General features: G+C 38.2%; 1 protein-coding gene across 4 annotated transcripts in view; it reads right to left on the reverse strand.

The window, feature by feature from the left end:
* The window catches only part of pard3bb (par-3 family cell polarity regulator beta b), a 303,484-nt gene that overhangs the window by 197,190 nt on the left and 91,231 nt on the right, over positions 1-15,063 (reverse strand). For 2 of the 4 annotated variants that reach the window (XM_056755105.1, XM_056755103.1), the window contains exons 6-7: positions 13,021-13,091; positions 806-892 (exon numbers count right to left, since the gene is read on the reverse strand). In XM_056755105.1, coding sequence (XP_056611083.1) covers positions 806-892; positions 13,021-13,091 — 158 coding nt within the window. Of the gene's footprint in view, positions 1-805; positions 893-965; positions 1,255-13,020; positions 13,092-15,063 lie in introns of those variants that run through there. The other 2 variants (XM_056755104.1, XM_056755106.1) reach the window with 2 other exon arrangements.

The following is a 15,063-nucleotide window of genomic DNA, read 5'->3' on the forward strand; positions in this document are numbered from 1 at the left end:
TCAAATCTGTAAACGCAAGCATTAACTGAAAACAAGCATAGAATTTTATTCAATTACAATAAAGCAATATATACAAGCAAGAGTTCTGGAATGCCTCTTGTCCAATCAGATTCAAGGACCGGAACCAACTAAAGTATTGATATTATTATAATACAGACCACAAGGAAACAGAACAATGAAGAAATATAGTGTGTTTAAAAAACATGTGAATCTAAATCATGACTGTAGTCTATTCTGCTCCACAAAACAGCATCACGCTCAGCCCCCCCAACACAGAGGTACTTAACTCATGACCCCTCTCATTTACCCCTACAAAGTGTGCTGATGAGTATCCCTGAGCCAGCAACACTCGTTGCTGACCCCTACAGCCCCGCTCCTTCAAAACTACAGACACCGTGTGGATTTATATACTGCTGACCCACTCGAAATGCCACACTTCTGATTGGACATCCCACTCGAACAGACAACAGGTATTCCAGTTCTCAATATCTGTTCCTTACATTACGTTATCACAACACTGCTAAAAATATCGCGCATGTGAAAAGTTAGAAATATTGCTCATTTAAAAAGAAAAGCAGTAGAGAAGAATAGGTCAAATCCCTGGCAAAAGAATAGAAGAAGATAGAAACAAAAAATGAGCTTCTAATTAGCTTTAAGTTTTTTAATACATGTCACATTGCTTAGCTAGGATGTGCAACGTCTGAGAGAGAGAGCGTGAGAGAGAGAGAGAGAGAGAGAGAGAGAGAGAGAGTATGTATGTGTGTAGAAGGAAAGAGCATGACAAATGCTGAATGTATAGACTAACCTTCCGCTGAGAGACGAACAGTACGGCACCACGTGTATTCCTAAAGGCCCTTGTTCTCCTGAAATCTCCACTGTCTTTGTGAGGCTGCTACACAAGAAAACACACATCAGTCACATTATCAACAAGTCAAGCAAGTCAACACAAACCCGGTTAAACTCACGGTCTCCTGCCCCTCAGATCTGCTCTGCTCGCGGCCGCTGAAATGTCGTACATGTCTGTGTTAGTCAGCGCTCTACCGCACGATCCTGTTTTTCTACACTCCCTGCTGAAACTGTTTCCATGATGTCTGCCTTTCTGACTAATTTTCAGATGTTCCACGTTTTTTTCCTCTTTTTCAGCAGTTAATGTTCTTGGCATGTGGTGAGATGATATAGGAGGGGTGTAAGTGGATCACTGAGGCCGGAACGGTCGGCTGCAGCGATCAGCCGCCTTTAATCCACAACTAATAGCTCTTCATGGTGGAATATTTGCAGAGTCATACATGAGTGAGTACAGAGAGCCACTACAGGAAGAGCTGAAGGAAAGAGAGAGAGGGACACAGAGACCCAGTGGCAGAGAGGAACGACACCGAATTGGAAATAAGGCAAACATGAAACGCTGTACGATTGTTAAGTGTTTTAGGAAAATCGGTAGTGGGGGTCCTGGATGCTAAATGGTCAATGATGCAATGTAAAGGTACAATGAGACCATCACAAAGCATCTTTCTGTATTTACTGCAAAATGTATATTTTATTATTGACTAAAATCCTTCTCATAACTTCACGATCACCAAGAAAATAGTCAAACAGATGGTATAAGCAGGCCATTGCTGTCATTAATATTAAATATTTTTGCTCAGTCATCACAGCATGCGACTTGTGTATAGAATATTATAACGTGAAATAAAAACTTGGTAAAGTAACAAAAACGGATTCATGTACACGGAACAGATGGTGCAGAAACAGTGATTAACTTTACGTTAAAATATTAATGAATACATTCACATTATCTACACTAAACTAAAATTATACTTTAACATTAAAGTAATACAAAAAAATATAAGTGAGAAAAACACAAACTAATCTAAACTATCTTGAGATAATTTTCTTGAAGAAAAGACTTCAAGAAATGGATGAGTAACTTAGGTTGCTGTGATTGTATTTTATTTTTCTATATATTTTATATTCCTGTTTAATATATTATATTTTATATTCCTTATGTTACAGTTAAAAACATAATTGAAGACATGGGGACAGAAGCAATGAAAATAGGGTGCACACTACACACTGTGTCCTAGAGCAGGGGTTTTCAAACTGGGGTCCTGGGACCCCTGGGGGGCCCCCAGAAGGTTGCAAGGGGTCCCACTTTTCTAGGAGAAAAGATGATGCAAAATGGATAAGTCCACTGTGTTAAATCTGATTTTTTGTTGTTTCTTGCTATGTACACATTCCAGAATTGTGAATGTGTATCTTTGTAGTGAGTTTTTCGCACTCAAGGTGAAATTGTTTCCAACTATAAAGGTTATGAAACAATGCGTTGTCTTTATTATGTCTTATTTGCTATTTATCCAACACATTTTAAACGTTTCTTTACACACACAAAAACTATAGATTGATATTTATTGTCGAGAAGGGGGTCAATCACAAAAGGGTCATCATATTTGGGGGTCCTTGGATCATAAAGTTTGAAAAGCCCTGTCCTAGAGGACCTCATCTCTGAGTCCTACAAGTTAATGTTGATTGGGTCTGAATTAACTTCAAAGACTCACGGAAGGAACGGTCAGAGGAGGTTAAACTCACTTTGACTACTCAAGAAAACTAGAACATGGCAAAAAATCTTTAAAAATAAATGATGGGGCAACAACGCTGCTCTTACAACAGAACACTTGCTATTATGCCCGAGGAACACTGAATTAAAAACTGTGACTGTCAAAATACAGCACAGAGAGAGACAGATAGAACACAATTCAGCAATCCATCATATCACACTGAAAAATACTCTTATAATGACACTGACAGCTTCATTTTAATGTGTCATTTGATTATTCATAGTTACTGCTGTTGAATATAACAATGCAGAATATCTGTTACAGTCAAAAAGACAAAACCATTGTGCAGTTTCTGTGAGGCCCTTTCTATAGCACAACTAAATAGTACAACAGCCATCAGCATATATACTATTGATGCAGTAATCTTTCACATCTGCATCGCGATGCATCGTAAAATCAATTATTTTTGACAGCCCTACAGAATTCGAAAGAAAAAACGATAAAAAAATCTTCCGGCTTACAGGGTCTTTAAGGCGTCTATGGAAAAAAAACCCATGAATTTAGGATGAACATATAATTACACAGAATTTGAACATAAGAGCTCTCATAAACAAATAGTCAGAATAAGAACATCTCATGAAAAAACGAACCAAGACCCACTTATTAAGCAGACTGGCCCAATACAGAACAGACAAAAACACTTTGTTGGGCTTCAGTTGAGGAAAACATTATTTCCATGTTTAGAGAAAAGTTTTCTATTCTCTTAAAGGGATAGATCACGGCAAAATTCTAAATGATGTCATCATTTACTCACCCTCATGTATACATTTGTAAATTACACGGAGAAAGATATTTGGAAGAATGTTAGCAATTTTCTGTTCTGGGACCACAGTAGGAAAAATTTAATGGTAGTCAATGGTGCCCCAAAACGGCTTACTTTCCTAAATTCTCCCAAATATAAATTTTACTGTTCAACAGAACAAAAAAATACAACACTTTTCTACTATAGTAGTGGATGTCACAGAACTGAATATTGCTTACATTCTTCCGAATATCTTTCTTGGTGTTCATCAGAACAAAGAAATGTATAAAGGTCTGAAACAACCTGAGGGTGAATTAATTACGACAGAATTTTCGTTTATGGGTGAACTTTCCCTTTAACAATACGGCCAGCTACAGAAAAGGAGAGATGCAGAAATAAGGGTTCATAAGCAACCACATATATTGAAGCTATTTGTGTTGTGTTCATCAGTTTGATTGAAGTAATCCCAAACTCTTCTGTAACTCTGAGGCATCATTCCAATCTCTTAAAACTTAACATGCTCAGGACTTAAGTTTTTTTCTGTTACGATCACGATTAGTCACAAATAATTGCAAATTTAAAAATAAAAAGTAAATTAATAAAAATCATTTCAATTAATCACAAACCAAATGATCGTCAAACTAATTAATTGTCTGGCAAACGTTTTAAACATGAATGCCCTACTTGGGAGGTCTTAAAGACTTTACCAGGCCGACCACACACACACACACATACAAACATAAAACTATTCTCTAGTTTGCTGTAACACCCACTTGACTTTAATTGCTCTATTTTTCCTGAAACGTGTAGTGCAGATTGTGTCTGACTGTGTAGGATAGTCTCTTTGGAGAAAGAAAGGAGAGCAGACAGAACTGAGACTGTTGAGATGCTAATATGCAGGAAAGAGCTGTCTGCCCAAGGCTCACAGGACTCAACACTGATAAGCTACACCAGCACTGATAACTCTGTCTGAGAGAGAGAGAGAGAGAGAGAGAGAGAGAGAGATTGAGAGAGAGGGGCTTAAACACATCTCCATGAGATGGAAACAGAAAACACAACAACAAAGATCAAGAAAAACATGGGTAAAGCGCGGGTAAATCCTGTGAAGTGCGGATTCATCAACTGACCAAAAGTTTCGTTAATCAAGGCCGAACCACATTACCACATTTCAAAGAGAAACAACTCCTCGAGGAGGGGCCAAGAAGGCCAGAAATAATTAATGAGATTTAAATGAAGAAAAAAACTGCCTTCCACCTCCCAATCCCTCTCCAATCCAACTATGTTTCAGAAATTCTCCATATTTTTAGTTTGTGACCTATTTGTTACAAAATTTTGCCCCCACAGAAAGAAGCTAGCTTTCATTGTCACCATTAAATTAAATGTGACAAATCTCATTTTTCAAGGAACATTGTAGTGTTTTTATAAGTGGTTTAGATTTCTTTTGAAAACTGAGTTTTTGTTTTCAAAACGCTCTTCGTCCACACTCGCGTTTTCAAGTGTTTCGCAAACGCTGCCCATCCACACTGAAACATCTGAAAATGCTAACATCAACCATCAACTGCGCATGAGTAAAACCTACCTCAGCATGTTTAATCTCTGCCAGGCATTTATTTACTTTGTCTTATGTCGCGGCAATATGGAACAAAGACAATGAGGTAACTTAGAGATGTTGCTGCGGGTAACACAAGACTATAAAGCTGGTAAAGTGAAAGTGAAACTTAACTCACACTCCGCTGTAAAACAAATATAAATATTCTCCTAAAATACAATCTTAGGTTAGCATGAACTGACATTAATGCAATCAAACAGGAAAGCACCCTTAACAACTGCGTCACATGATGAAAAACAAGTTAACGTTTTTAAACCCCTCCTTTTTTACATCAACCCCACATTGCAAAAACGGCGTTTAAAATGTATCAACTTTCGAGTGCATTTTCGAAAAGTTCAGAGTAGACAGAAAAAGATACATTTTCAAAGGACAAACACATTAGTGCGGATACGGTCTTAAGCGCAGTTTAAGCACAGTATATATGAAACAATGCGTCAACTCAACGCAGACTCTACGCGGACCGCAAATGCTGGGGGATTGGTCTGTTTGAACCCCTTCCTCAGGTCCAAAAACTCAGTGATAGAGTCATCTTTACAACTGTGCTTTATGCAATTCAATTCAGTCAATTTACTTTGTGGGGTATTTGGTCAATACTGTAAATTCACTATATTGTCTAGTGTTTCCGGTAGGATTTTTTAGTACTGTTGCGCTGGATGACGTCACACGCTAATTAACATATTTTTGATGTCATCGCATAGTTTTTGAGTTGCAAAATGAATATAGAGGAAACACTGTTGTTGAATCTCATATTGTAAATGTATTGTAAACGTGTTCAATTTCTGTACTGTGCATTCTCAGCATTTTGTGTATATTTTGTAAATTTTAAGTACACGGTCTGGATAATGAACTAACAATCTTCCAATAAATACACAATAATTTCAGTTTTTTGGTATTTCACAGACGATTTGATTCGGGTAAGATTGCATGACTATTGACTGTTGCATTTCATCGTTTCGGTCAGCGTCTCATGCCACAAGTCTACCAGATTTTGCATGCTGCCCAACTGTTCCTGATCATGTGTGAAGGACCCTAAACATGGCGTCTATCCAGACTAAAAGCCTTCCCTCTGAGCTGCCTCGTTTCACTTCTGTCTGCTTACATCCTCCCCTCCAAATATTTCTTCTTTATTCAAACATTCTACATCAACAGGCAAACGAACGAACGTCGAGGATAAAACCTGCCACATCACCTCAAGATGAAGACAGGAGGATGAATGGCTGACTGTGACACAGGAAGACGACAGAGCCACTCAAGCAGGTGTCCTTTTTATTTACCTGCTCTCTCTTCCATACGCACACAGGCTTGAAAAAAGGGAATAGAAACCAGACAGGAATAAAAGAGAGCAAATTACTAAAGCTCTCGCGTCTTTTCAACTCACCATCTTCAAAGTGCTGAGCTCCGGCGGCTTTGAACAAATAAAAGCGTGGCTTCAGATTAACACTTTGTCTTTGATTGTGTCTCTGCCGAGTGTGGGCTCCGCTTCACAACGGTTCCGGGAGAAACATGCGATACTTCGGCTCTGAATGCAGGATGATTTGAATACAGTTGCCGTTTTTCTTTATGCGGCGGCTATTGTGCGCAGGAGATGTCTGATGGAGGTTGAGAGGATTGAGTAATGGAAAATATACGTGAAGAGGTGTGAGCGAGACTGTGTTTACCTGCGAGTGTTTAACCCGGAGTAAAGCTCCCCTGCAGGGCTGAAATAATCCTTCTATTGAGAAGGACTTTTTATTCGGCCTCACAATCAGGAATCCAGTGACTCAATGGGGATGCGGAAAGCAACATGTACACAATCACACTTTCATCCACCAGCAGCTAATATACAGACCCACGACGCTGAGCGATGACTAATGTTAAACCTGTTTACCGCCTGGTTAAACTTACTTTCACATCTCTTTACAAATGCAGAGCGTTTTCATCTTGACCGAATATTACCAGTATTTTCAACTTAATATGTATGTATAACAACTGTGGCTTCCTGTCGGTTACCAAAGACAAATTATAACTCATCTTTGTGTGTTTGAATGAGGGCAAACACATTTACAGGGGTTAAGGCAAAAAACAATCCTGGCCTGAACTTTCTTTTTGCGGGGTTGACACATACGCAGGGTTATTTGTCAAAAAAAAAGAAGATTATTTTAACTTTATTTACCTTGAAACAAACTAGTAAAATGCCGTTTTTGATCATCTCGGATAGATGTTTCTGAAACTTTGATGGTATGTGTATGGATAATAGAATGACTCGAAAGAAGTCGGGGCATAATAATCACACCCAAAAAACATAGTTTTATGCAATTATAGTATATAAAAACATAGTTTAACATACCAATTTCAACCAAATTCATCATAACAAAATTTCTGCTTTTTAAAAAGAAAACAAATGTAACCTTTTAGCCTATCTAGGTTGGCATTTTGAGATCAAAATAAAGTGACTAGATCGACGATGAATTTTTTGTACTACTAGTTTGTGCTCTATTAGTAATTTAATCGTTCGTTTTATTGGTATTAATGGTGATGATATGCCACGAGTCACATCCACAACACATAGGAATGAGATCACAGTTGGTCAAAGCAGGTTAGCATAAATGAGCCCTCAAAAAAATTTGTGTTCATCTTTTTGTTTTTATTTTTTATAATTAGTGGAGGCAGATTTATTTCCATTTTAAAACTTTGACTGGCAAATGTCGCAACTACAAAATGTTAAACGAAAACAATATGAATTCCTTTTAAAGCTATAAAGGTTATGTAGTCAGCAGTGAGTGCTTCTCTTTCATTTTTTTGAGTCTTATCAACCACAAAGAATAGGAGGAGGCTGATGTCACTAATGCATTGACATCCGTTTTCTTTTTCAAGATAGTCGTGCTCCTCTCATTCCATTGGTAGGCGAACGTATGAACTCAAACTGATATCAAAAAGCTTTTTAAATGTAATGTAATATTTTTTTCCGCAGTCAAACGCCTCAAGCTGGAGATCCGGCACGGTGCCGGAAAACTTTAAGACATGTTTTCATGTCATTTTATCAAACAGCTTTTTGGGGGTTTAACCCCAAAATGTATTTTAAAAAGATTAAAGGAGTCCCCATCTATTCTGAGCCCTTATTGGCTACTCTTTTCTCATTATTTAGTCAAAGTCATCCATTTCAAAGAACCAAACCAACACAAAGCAAACATACTGTAGAACTTCAAATGACTAGCAAGTGGTACTGAATGCTTTTTTGAAAGGAAGACAATGAAGAGGCTTCACAATGCTTTTTTTGAACAAATAGTTTAACATTTAATGAATCGACAGCCTGTCCACAATGTTTAAGACTTAATAAATCTTTTATTGGAAACTGTATATGGGTTTTGGTAGAGATAAAATGAGTAGGAATTATTTATGGCAATATCAGTAGTTACTATTTAACAATTGATTTTGCATAAGATTATGTTGTGTTGTATATTACACGCTGATATGTATGTCCAGATTTATTCTTAAATTGTGACAAGAAACTGTCAAATGTAAAGCGTTCATGACTGTGCTAAAACTCTCAATGCCCGCCCCTAAAGTTTCTGCCGTTACATGATTGGCTGATGTGCCTCTTTAACTTGTGTGTTATCCGTTATGAGACTGCCATCTCCCCTTTATAATAAAGTACATCTGGTCAAAAGAACAGAGTAAACGATCATCTAAATTGCATTTCTTTCTATATGGAAGAAAGTCATATGACTTTGATGCTGCATATTGGTGAGTAAATAATGACAGATTTTTCGTTTCCTTTAAAATGAAAATAACCCAGAATATTTCTGTAAGAAAAGAATACTGCGATTCTAAAATGCACTACGTGAAAATGGGAACTTTGCATCCCAGCATTTTTTTTTAGAAGTATAAGCCTCATGACTGAGCTGCTGAAAGGATGTAAGCGGCTCACTGCCGAGCTGTCAGTCAGGTGCTCAAACTCCAAATGAGACTCAGAGATCACCGCCCATCACTGCCACCATCATACTGCCGTATCGATCACACGCTGATGCTTACACAATGCGCCTCTAATCCACTGTGATACTGACCACTGAGCCCCAGATTACCAGTGACACATCTTTTCATTACTTCAATTACCTTTCTCTCTAGAACCCTTCTATCTTAAATGATTCAAGAGCGACTGCGTGCTTTCTATTAAAAAATCTTAAGCACCCAGGTATAATCCGGTGGCGGAAAACTAATACACGGCAAATCTTTGATACTGCGGTTTATCTCGTCTGAAATTAAAGTCCCGGAGGCCGCGCTTCTGAAACGTTATCCCGCAGACTGAACCAAGATCAGTTAAGGGGAAGTGCGGAGTAAGATGCTGGCGGGGTTCGAGTTTGAGATTTTCTCTGTCTCTCTGATAAAACGGATGGTTATCAGTGGGTGTGCGTGTGATTGGCAGTGAGGGTGATGAGAGGATGATAAACGGGTGTCAGTGTGAAGGAGGCCGGAGGGGTTGACGGCAGGGAGTCAACGGCACAATGGCAAGGCAGATAAGAGCCGGTGGCCCCTAAGACTGAGAAGAGATGGAAGAGGAAACAGACAGGGAAAGGGGTGAAGAAAGAAGATGGGTGGAGAAGTTAAGTATTTCTGGATGAAAAGCACTGTGGCGGATGATGGAGGGGTGGGAGACAGAAACACGCGGACAGACACAGGTGCAGGAAGACCAAACGAGGCGAATATAGAGAAAATAACAGTCTGGAGGAAAAGGAAAAAGTGACGTGAAAAAAGATTAAAAACCGTATTAGGGAGTCATTGAGTTTACAGAATATTTATTAATGCTTTAACTAGATTTTTCATGTTTTTGGATCATTATTATAAAAATGTTATTTTTTGTAAGTGATGTCTAGAGGGGGAATATTCTTTGTTGTTAGACAAAAGTACTTGGCAAAAGAGTCCAAAAACTACATTATATCAGGGAATGTTTTTATATAAATTAAAAAATGCACAGAAAAACAGAAAGAAAATGCAATCATTTTATTGATTCTTTCATGAATAAATAATTCCCCCAAAACTAAAATCCTGTCATATTTGATCCACTTTCATGACATTGAAAATCTGTCTATGACTTCTTCGTCTGTGGAACACAAAAGAAGATATATTGAGAAATGTCTCAGTTGAATTGTGTCCATACAATGAAAGTAGATGGATATTGTTTGCTTAAAACAATGATATATTTTTTTTAAAGAAAAAAAAACTGTTGGCCATTGTTATCTTTTTCCCAAACATGTTATTTCTTTTTGATTGCTTGAAAGTGAATATGAACTTGTTTTCTTTGCAGTATTTGAGGTAAAAAAAACAGAGAAAATAGAAACCATTATTTTCTTTAAAATTTGGTAGAAATATTGTTAGTAGTTCAAGGAATGAAACAAAACCTAAAAACAAACCATAAATGGTAGATTTACAATGAAAATAATTGTAATTGCTTCTGTTGCAGTTTATATATATATAGTATATATAGGTACATGTGGGTGTTATTTGTAGCCAAAACAGCCTGTAAACACACGTAATACAGCATTACAAACTGACCTAATCATCACCTTCAGTCTAAGTGTATATTTGTGTCCCTTTAAAACCACATGGTTTATCAACACTCTGCCATCTGTGCTGGTACTTCATCGTTGTCCCCTCCAATATTACTGCTTACAGTATAGGCCTCTTCACACATTTTATGTCTCTGGCCTTTTTGGTGCTTGACAGACTAACAACTTCATAGATATCATTTAAATATTTTCCTATTTGTGTGAGTCAGAATAAAATAAAACGTTTGATGGAAGAAGCAAAAATCTACATTGCGCTTCAGTTACATTTTTCTCCATCCTACACGTTAGCCCAGTGCTGTCCGTACTTATGACTCTCAATTTCTATATTCAAAGCGTAAGTGATAATTCATTTTCCCTCCCAATTTCAAGGATCGTTTGCGGAGAGCAGACAGCATACAGCATTCCTCACAGTGATGGCGAAGAGACTTTCATGCTCCGTGGTCACAGCTGGTTGCTATGGTGAGAGAGGCTGATGTGAGGCACGTCAGAGGAGTGAGGCGGTGAGGATGTGACCCCAACAACCCTCCATACCGTCTGTGCTCTGAATGTGCTTATAAGAATTTCTGAATCTTGCACATGAGATTAAGGTATACCCGAGGACATAAATTTGTGTCTGACGTTAGAGCTTCAATAATCAAATTTCACCAAAAGCAGGTGCAGAACACAATTTTTTAAATGTACAGAAACAGGAATAAAATATGACAGATTGCCAACAAATGTCACGTTTCTAAGGTAGGGAGCAAGGGCTTTTTACAAACTTCTAATGGGGATTTAACATGACTAACATGAATAGGACAAAAAAGCATAAAAATGAGAATTTTGATGATATCCATTGGAGACAAAATAATTCAGTCCCTGGCGGATTTTGCGATCGCAGGATTTAAGGCTATTCAAACAAAGTCCGCAAAATTTGCGGCAACTTGCAACATTTTGAGATTATTGCAGCTTTTCCGAATAATTTGCCAAAGACGCGCCATGTGACATCCTCACATCCCGCATTTTGTCAAAACCTGCTGCAAAAGACAAGCAGAAAGATACTATAGAAGGGGGATTGAAGGGTCTGTAACTCTTTTCTAACATCATCCATTGCCATCTATTTAAAAAAATAGCCTCTGGTATTCTTTCCTTCGTTGAGCTAAAGGCGTAAGCATTAGCCGTTACGCTTTTTTGCCTTAAGGTTGCAGGCTAGTGGCTTTGATTCATGTCAGCCTTACCGATGTGTGTGTCACGTTCTTAACCAACAAACATGGAAACAACATAATGTTGTAAACATCATGATTATTTCGGTGTCAATGTACATTCATCACAATAAACCAAATGCAGATTTCTTAAGTATCCAAGGTTCATGGCATAAACTCATTGCATAGACTTTTCCACAACCATAAACATGAAACGGCAAGGAACCACATGTGATTGGTTGCTTGACCTGTCAGTCAAAATGGTCTTTTGGTCGGGCCTTAAAGTTAAAGGGGCCAAGGTTTCCAGACCTTCAGTATGAATCTGCTGCATGCCTATTAATCATAAGTAATGCATAAATAATGTTTTCACATGTGGTAGTTATAAATAAGAACCCTATTTGCCATTTCAAGAATTTTTTTTACTTTTTGGTTAAGAAAACCAATTTGTTAAGAAAACCACAATGTAATTTTATCTTAACATTTTAATAAAGCCTCTGCAAAATTAAGCATTTTTGGACGCAGAAATCACAAAAAATCTCTGCAAAATAGTGTGGGGACTAATAATAGCTTACAAGTTTTATTTCATTTTTTATTTATTCAAGAGCATTCAAGACATGGTGCAAGATACCTCATTTTTTGTGTTTCAGGGAAGACAGAAAGTCATATGGGTTTAAAACAACACGAGGGTGAGAAAGCTCTGACAGCATGTCATTTTTGTTCTTTTTGGGTGAACTCCCGCTTTAACTCTAATGATTCTTTCAGCGCCATACATCAGTTTAATGTAGCAAAGTATTGCGCTCAAGCCCGATTGATATGATCCACTCAGGGGTCCAATGTAAAAATAAATATAACCAGACAATAAAATAGATTTGGTCTGGCAAATAGCTTGAAGACCTTAAAGTACCCCGTGATGCCGTTCACACCGCAGTAATGTTATCTGAAGAACAGAGTTTGTGTGAGTGTCTCGGGTCTATGCGAGCAGAGAGCGTATCAGAAGCGTGGATCAGATATATTGAAGGCCGGGTGTGTGCCCGAGCTGTAACGTTCGGCTGCGCTATGGGATTCAGAGAAGGCTGAAGAGAGACTCTTTAATCCCAGACTGGCTCATTAGTCAGCTCTCTCCTTGATTAATGCATGTGTTTGTTTGTGTTGTGTGAGCCCTTCCCCTCTGCTTTCATAAACTCCTTGATGAATAATCATTTTATATGCAAATGCCACAAAGCCTTGATCTTCTCAATGAGGAGCAGGAAAATTGGGATGTTAGATAATGATATGATATATGATATGTGATGTTAAAACGGCACAGCACACACAAAACAACACACATGCTGCTTACCTGAGAAAGTTTGCATCCTTGCACCCGGACACCTCGCCAGAAAAGCTCAGATCTGTCTGAATGCGCATTCCCTATGAAACAGGACGAATAAACCGTGAGACTTGCTACAGATGTTACACATATCAAAAACTTGCATTATGGCACCGTCCCCAAGAGCTCTGCTTTTCAGTCCGGGCCTGACGGTGCCATGCATGCTTTGGGCCAGAAGTCATCTTTAAAACGTAACCCGGGCCTCGGGTCTTTTTCACGTCCCATGCCCAGGTGCCATTGTCCCCACTCCCCCGCATGGCAGTATCACTTTACTATACAGTTTACACTATAATATAAGTTTGAGATTTATTATGTTTTCAACTTTATGCAAGTAACACGATAGCAATTAATGAAAGACGCTTTCTCCTGCGGAACACACCGATTGGTCTGCAAAGCCTTGCTTGATGTCAGTCAAACCAAATATGTTGATCAGTCTAGGACGCGGTGACACAGGGCAGCATGTAACCATGTCGCGCATTTCCGTAAAAAGTTTTTTCTTATGGTGACAGCTGAAGATAAAGGAGGGATTTAAGCAGACTCATGCCCATCATGCATTAAAATCCGAACTCTGGCAAGTTTGGCAATCAAACTGCGTTCAGCATGAGCAACAATAAAAAAAAACCAAACAATTCTAAACTAACATAATAAAAAACTAAACAATATATATCTATATATATCTAGATATATATAGATATATATATATATAATTTACTATTAAAAACAAAAGTAAGCTATTTTTATGGCTGCAACAGCTTCCGGTCTCATTCACATCATGACTTTAAATCCACTTTCCAGCACAGTTGGCAGTCAAACTATGCGTTCAGCACCTGAGCCACCAACATAAAAATACTCTAAACATTTTGCCTAAATTAACTTGATAAAAAACGAAACGAAATGAGAATAATTTGCAGAAACAAACAAAATTGAACTATTTTAATGTCTGTAATGCGGATAAAACACTGGCTTCATTCGGAATCAGCTGTCCCCACTTGGGCCTAAATTTGAGGCCCCTTCAGGGCTCTACCACCACATGCAGGCACAGGTTTTGCACTGCCTGCAATTTCAGGGTCAGACATTACATTAGACATCACACAACCAGGACAAAAACTCAAAATTTATTCAGAATAAAATTAGTGGTGGGCATAGATTATTTTTTTTAATCTAGATTAATCTAGATTAATTCCAAGATTAATCTAGATTAATCTAGATTAAAATGGCTCATTTGAATTCTGCCGAAGGCATTCAGAATATGTGTGCTACCCAAATAATGACTAAAAGTAAGTCTTTGAGAACGGTTTTCTCAAGCCAGGTGGCGCATTAGACCAGGGGCTCATCTCCTGTTTCCAAAATGCATCACAAACTGCTTGAGAAAGCTGTTCTACTATGATAATTGGTGATGAAAATTAAATTATGTTCAATAAGATGAACTTGTGTTTACTTCCGCATTAGCTAAGGGATGATTTGCGTTTAGGTGGTACTTGAGACTGGAAGAGCTCCTACAGTACATTTACATTTAGTCATTTAGCAGACGCTTTTATCCAAAGCGACTTACAAAGAGTGAGGGAGCAACAAGCGATATGTCATACAGGAGCCATAATACATTAGATCTCAATACAAAGTTACTGGTTTCAACTAAAGCTAGACCACTACCTGTTGAGAGAAAGTGTTTTTTTTAAACCAATTCCTGATTGCACAATGTGCAAACAACCTTAGTCTTGTCGATGTTTCTATTGGGAAGCTTCTTAAAAATTAATATTCCATGAAGCAAACCCGGCGGCTTCATAGCTGCATCCATGTTAGCACGTCACGTTTGATGCGGTAATTTCACAGTAACGTTATGTTGTGTTCAGACCAAACGTGAATGGCGTGTCAAGCGCGAGTGATTTATATGTTAATGCAAAGAGCCAATAGACCTAATGCTGCGCGAATCGCGCGAATGAAGCCCTGGTCATGAGATGATGAGGCGGCGCTAAGGACGCGAACGAAGCCCTGGTTATGAGATGATGAGGCGGC

Source organism: Triplophysa dalaica, chromosome 8 (genome assembly GCF_015846415.1).
Source record: "Triplophysa dalaica isolate WHDGS20190420 chromosome 8, ASM1584641v1, whole genome shotgun sequence".
Taxonomy (NCBI): domain Eukaryota; kingdom Metazoa; phylum Chordata; class Actinopteri; order Cypriniformes; family Nemacheilidae; genus Triplophysa; species Triplophysa dalaica.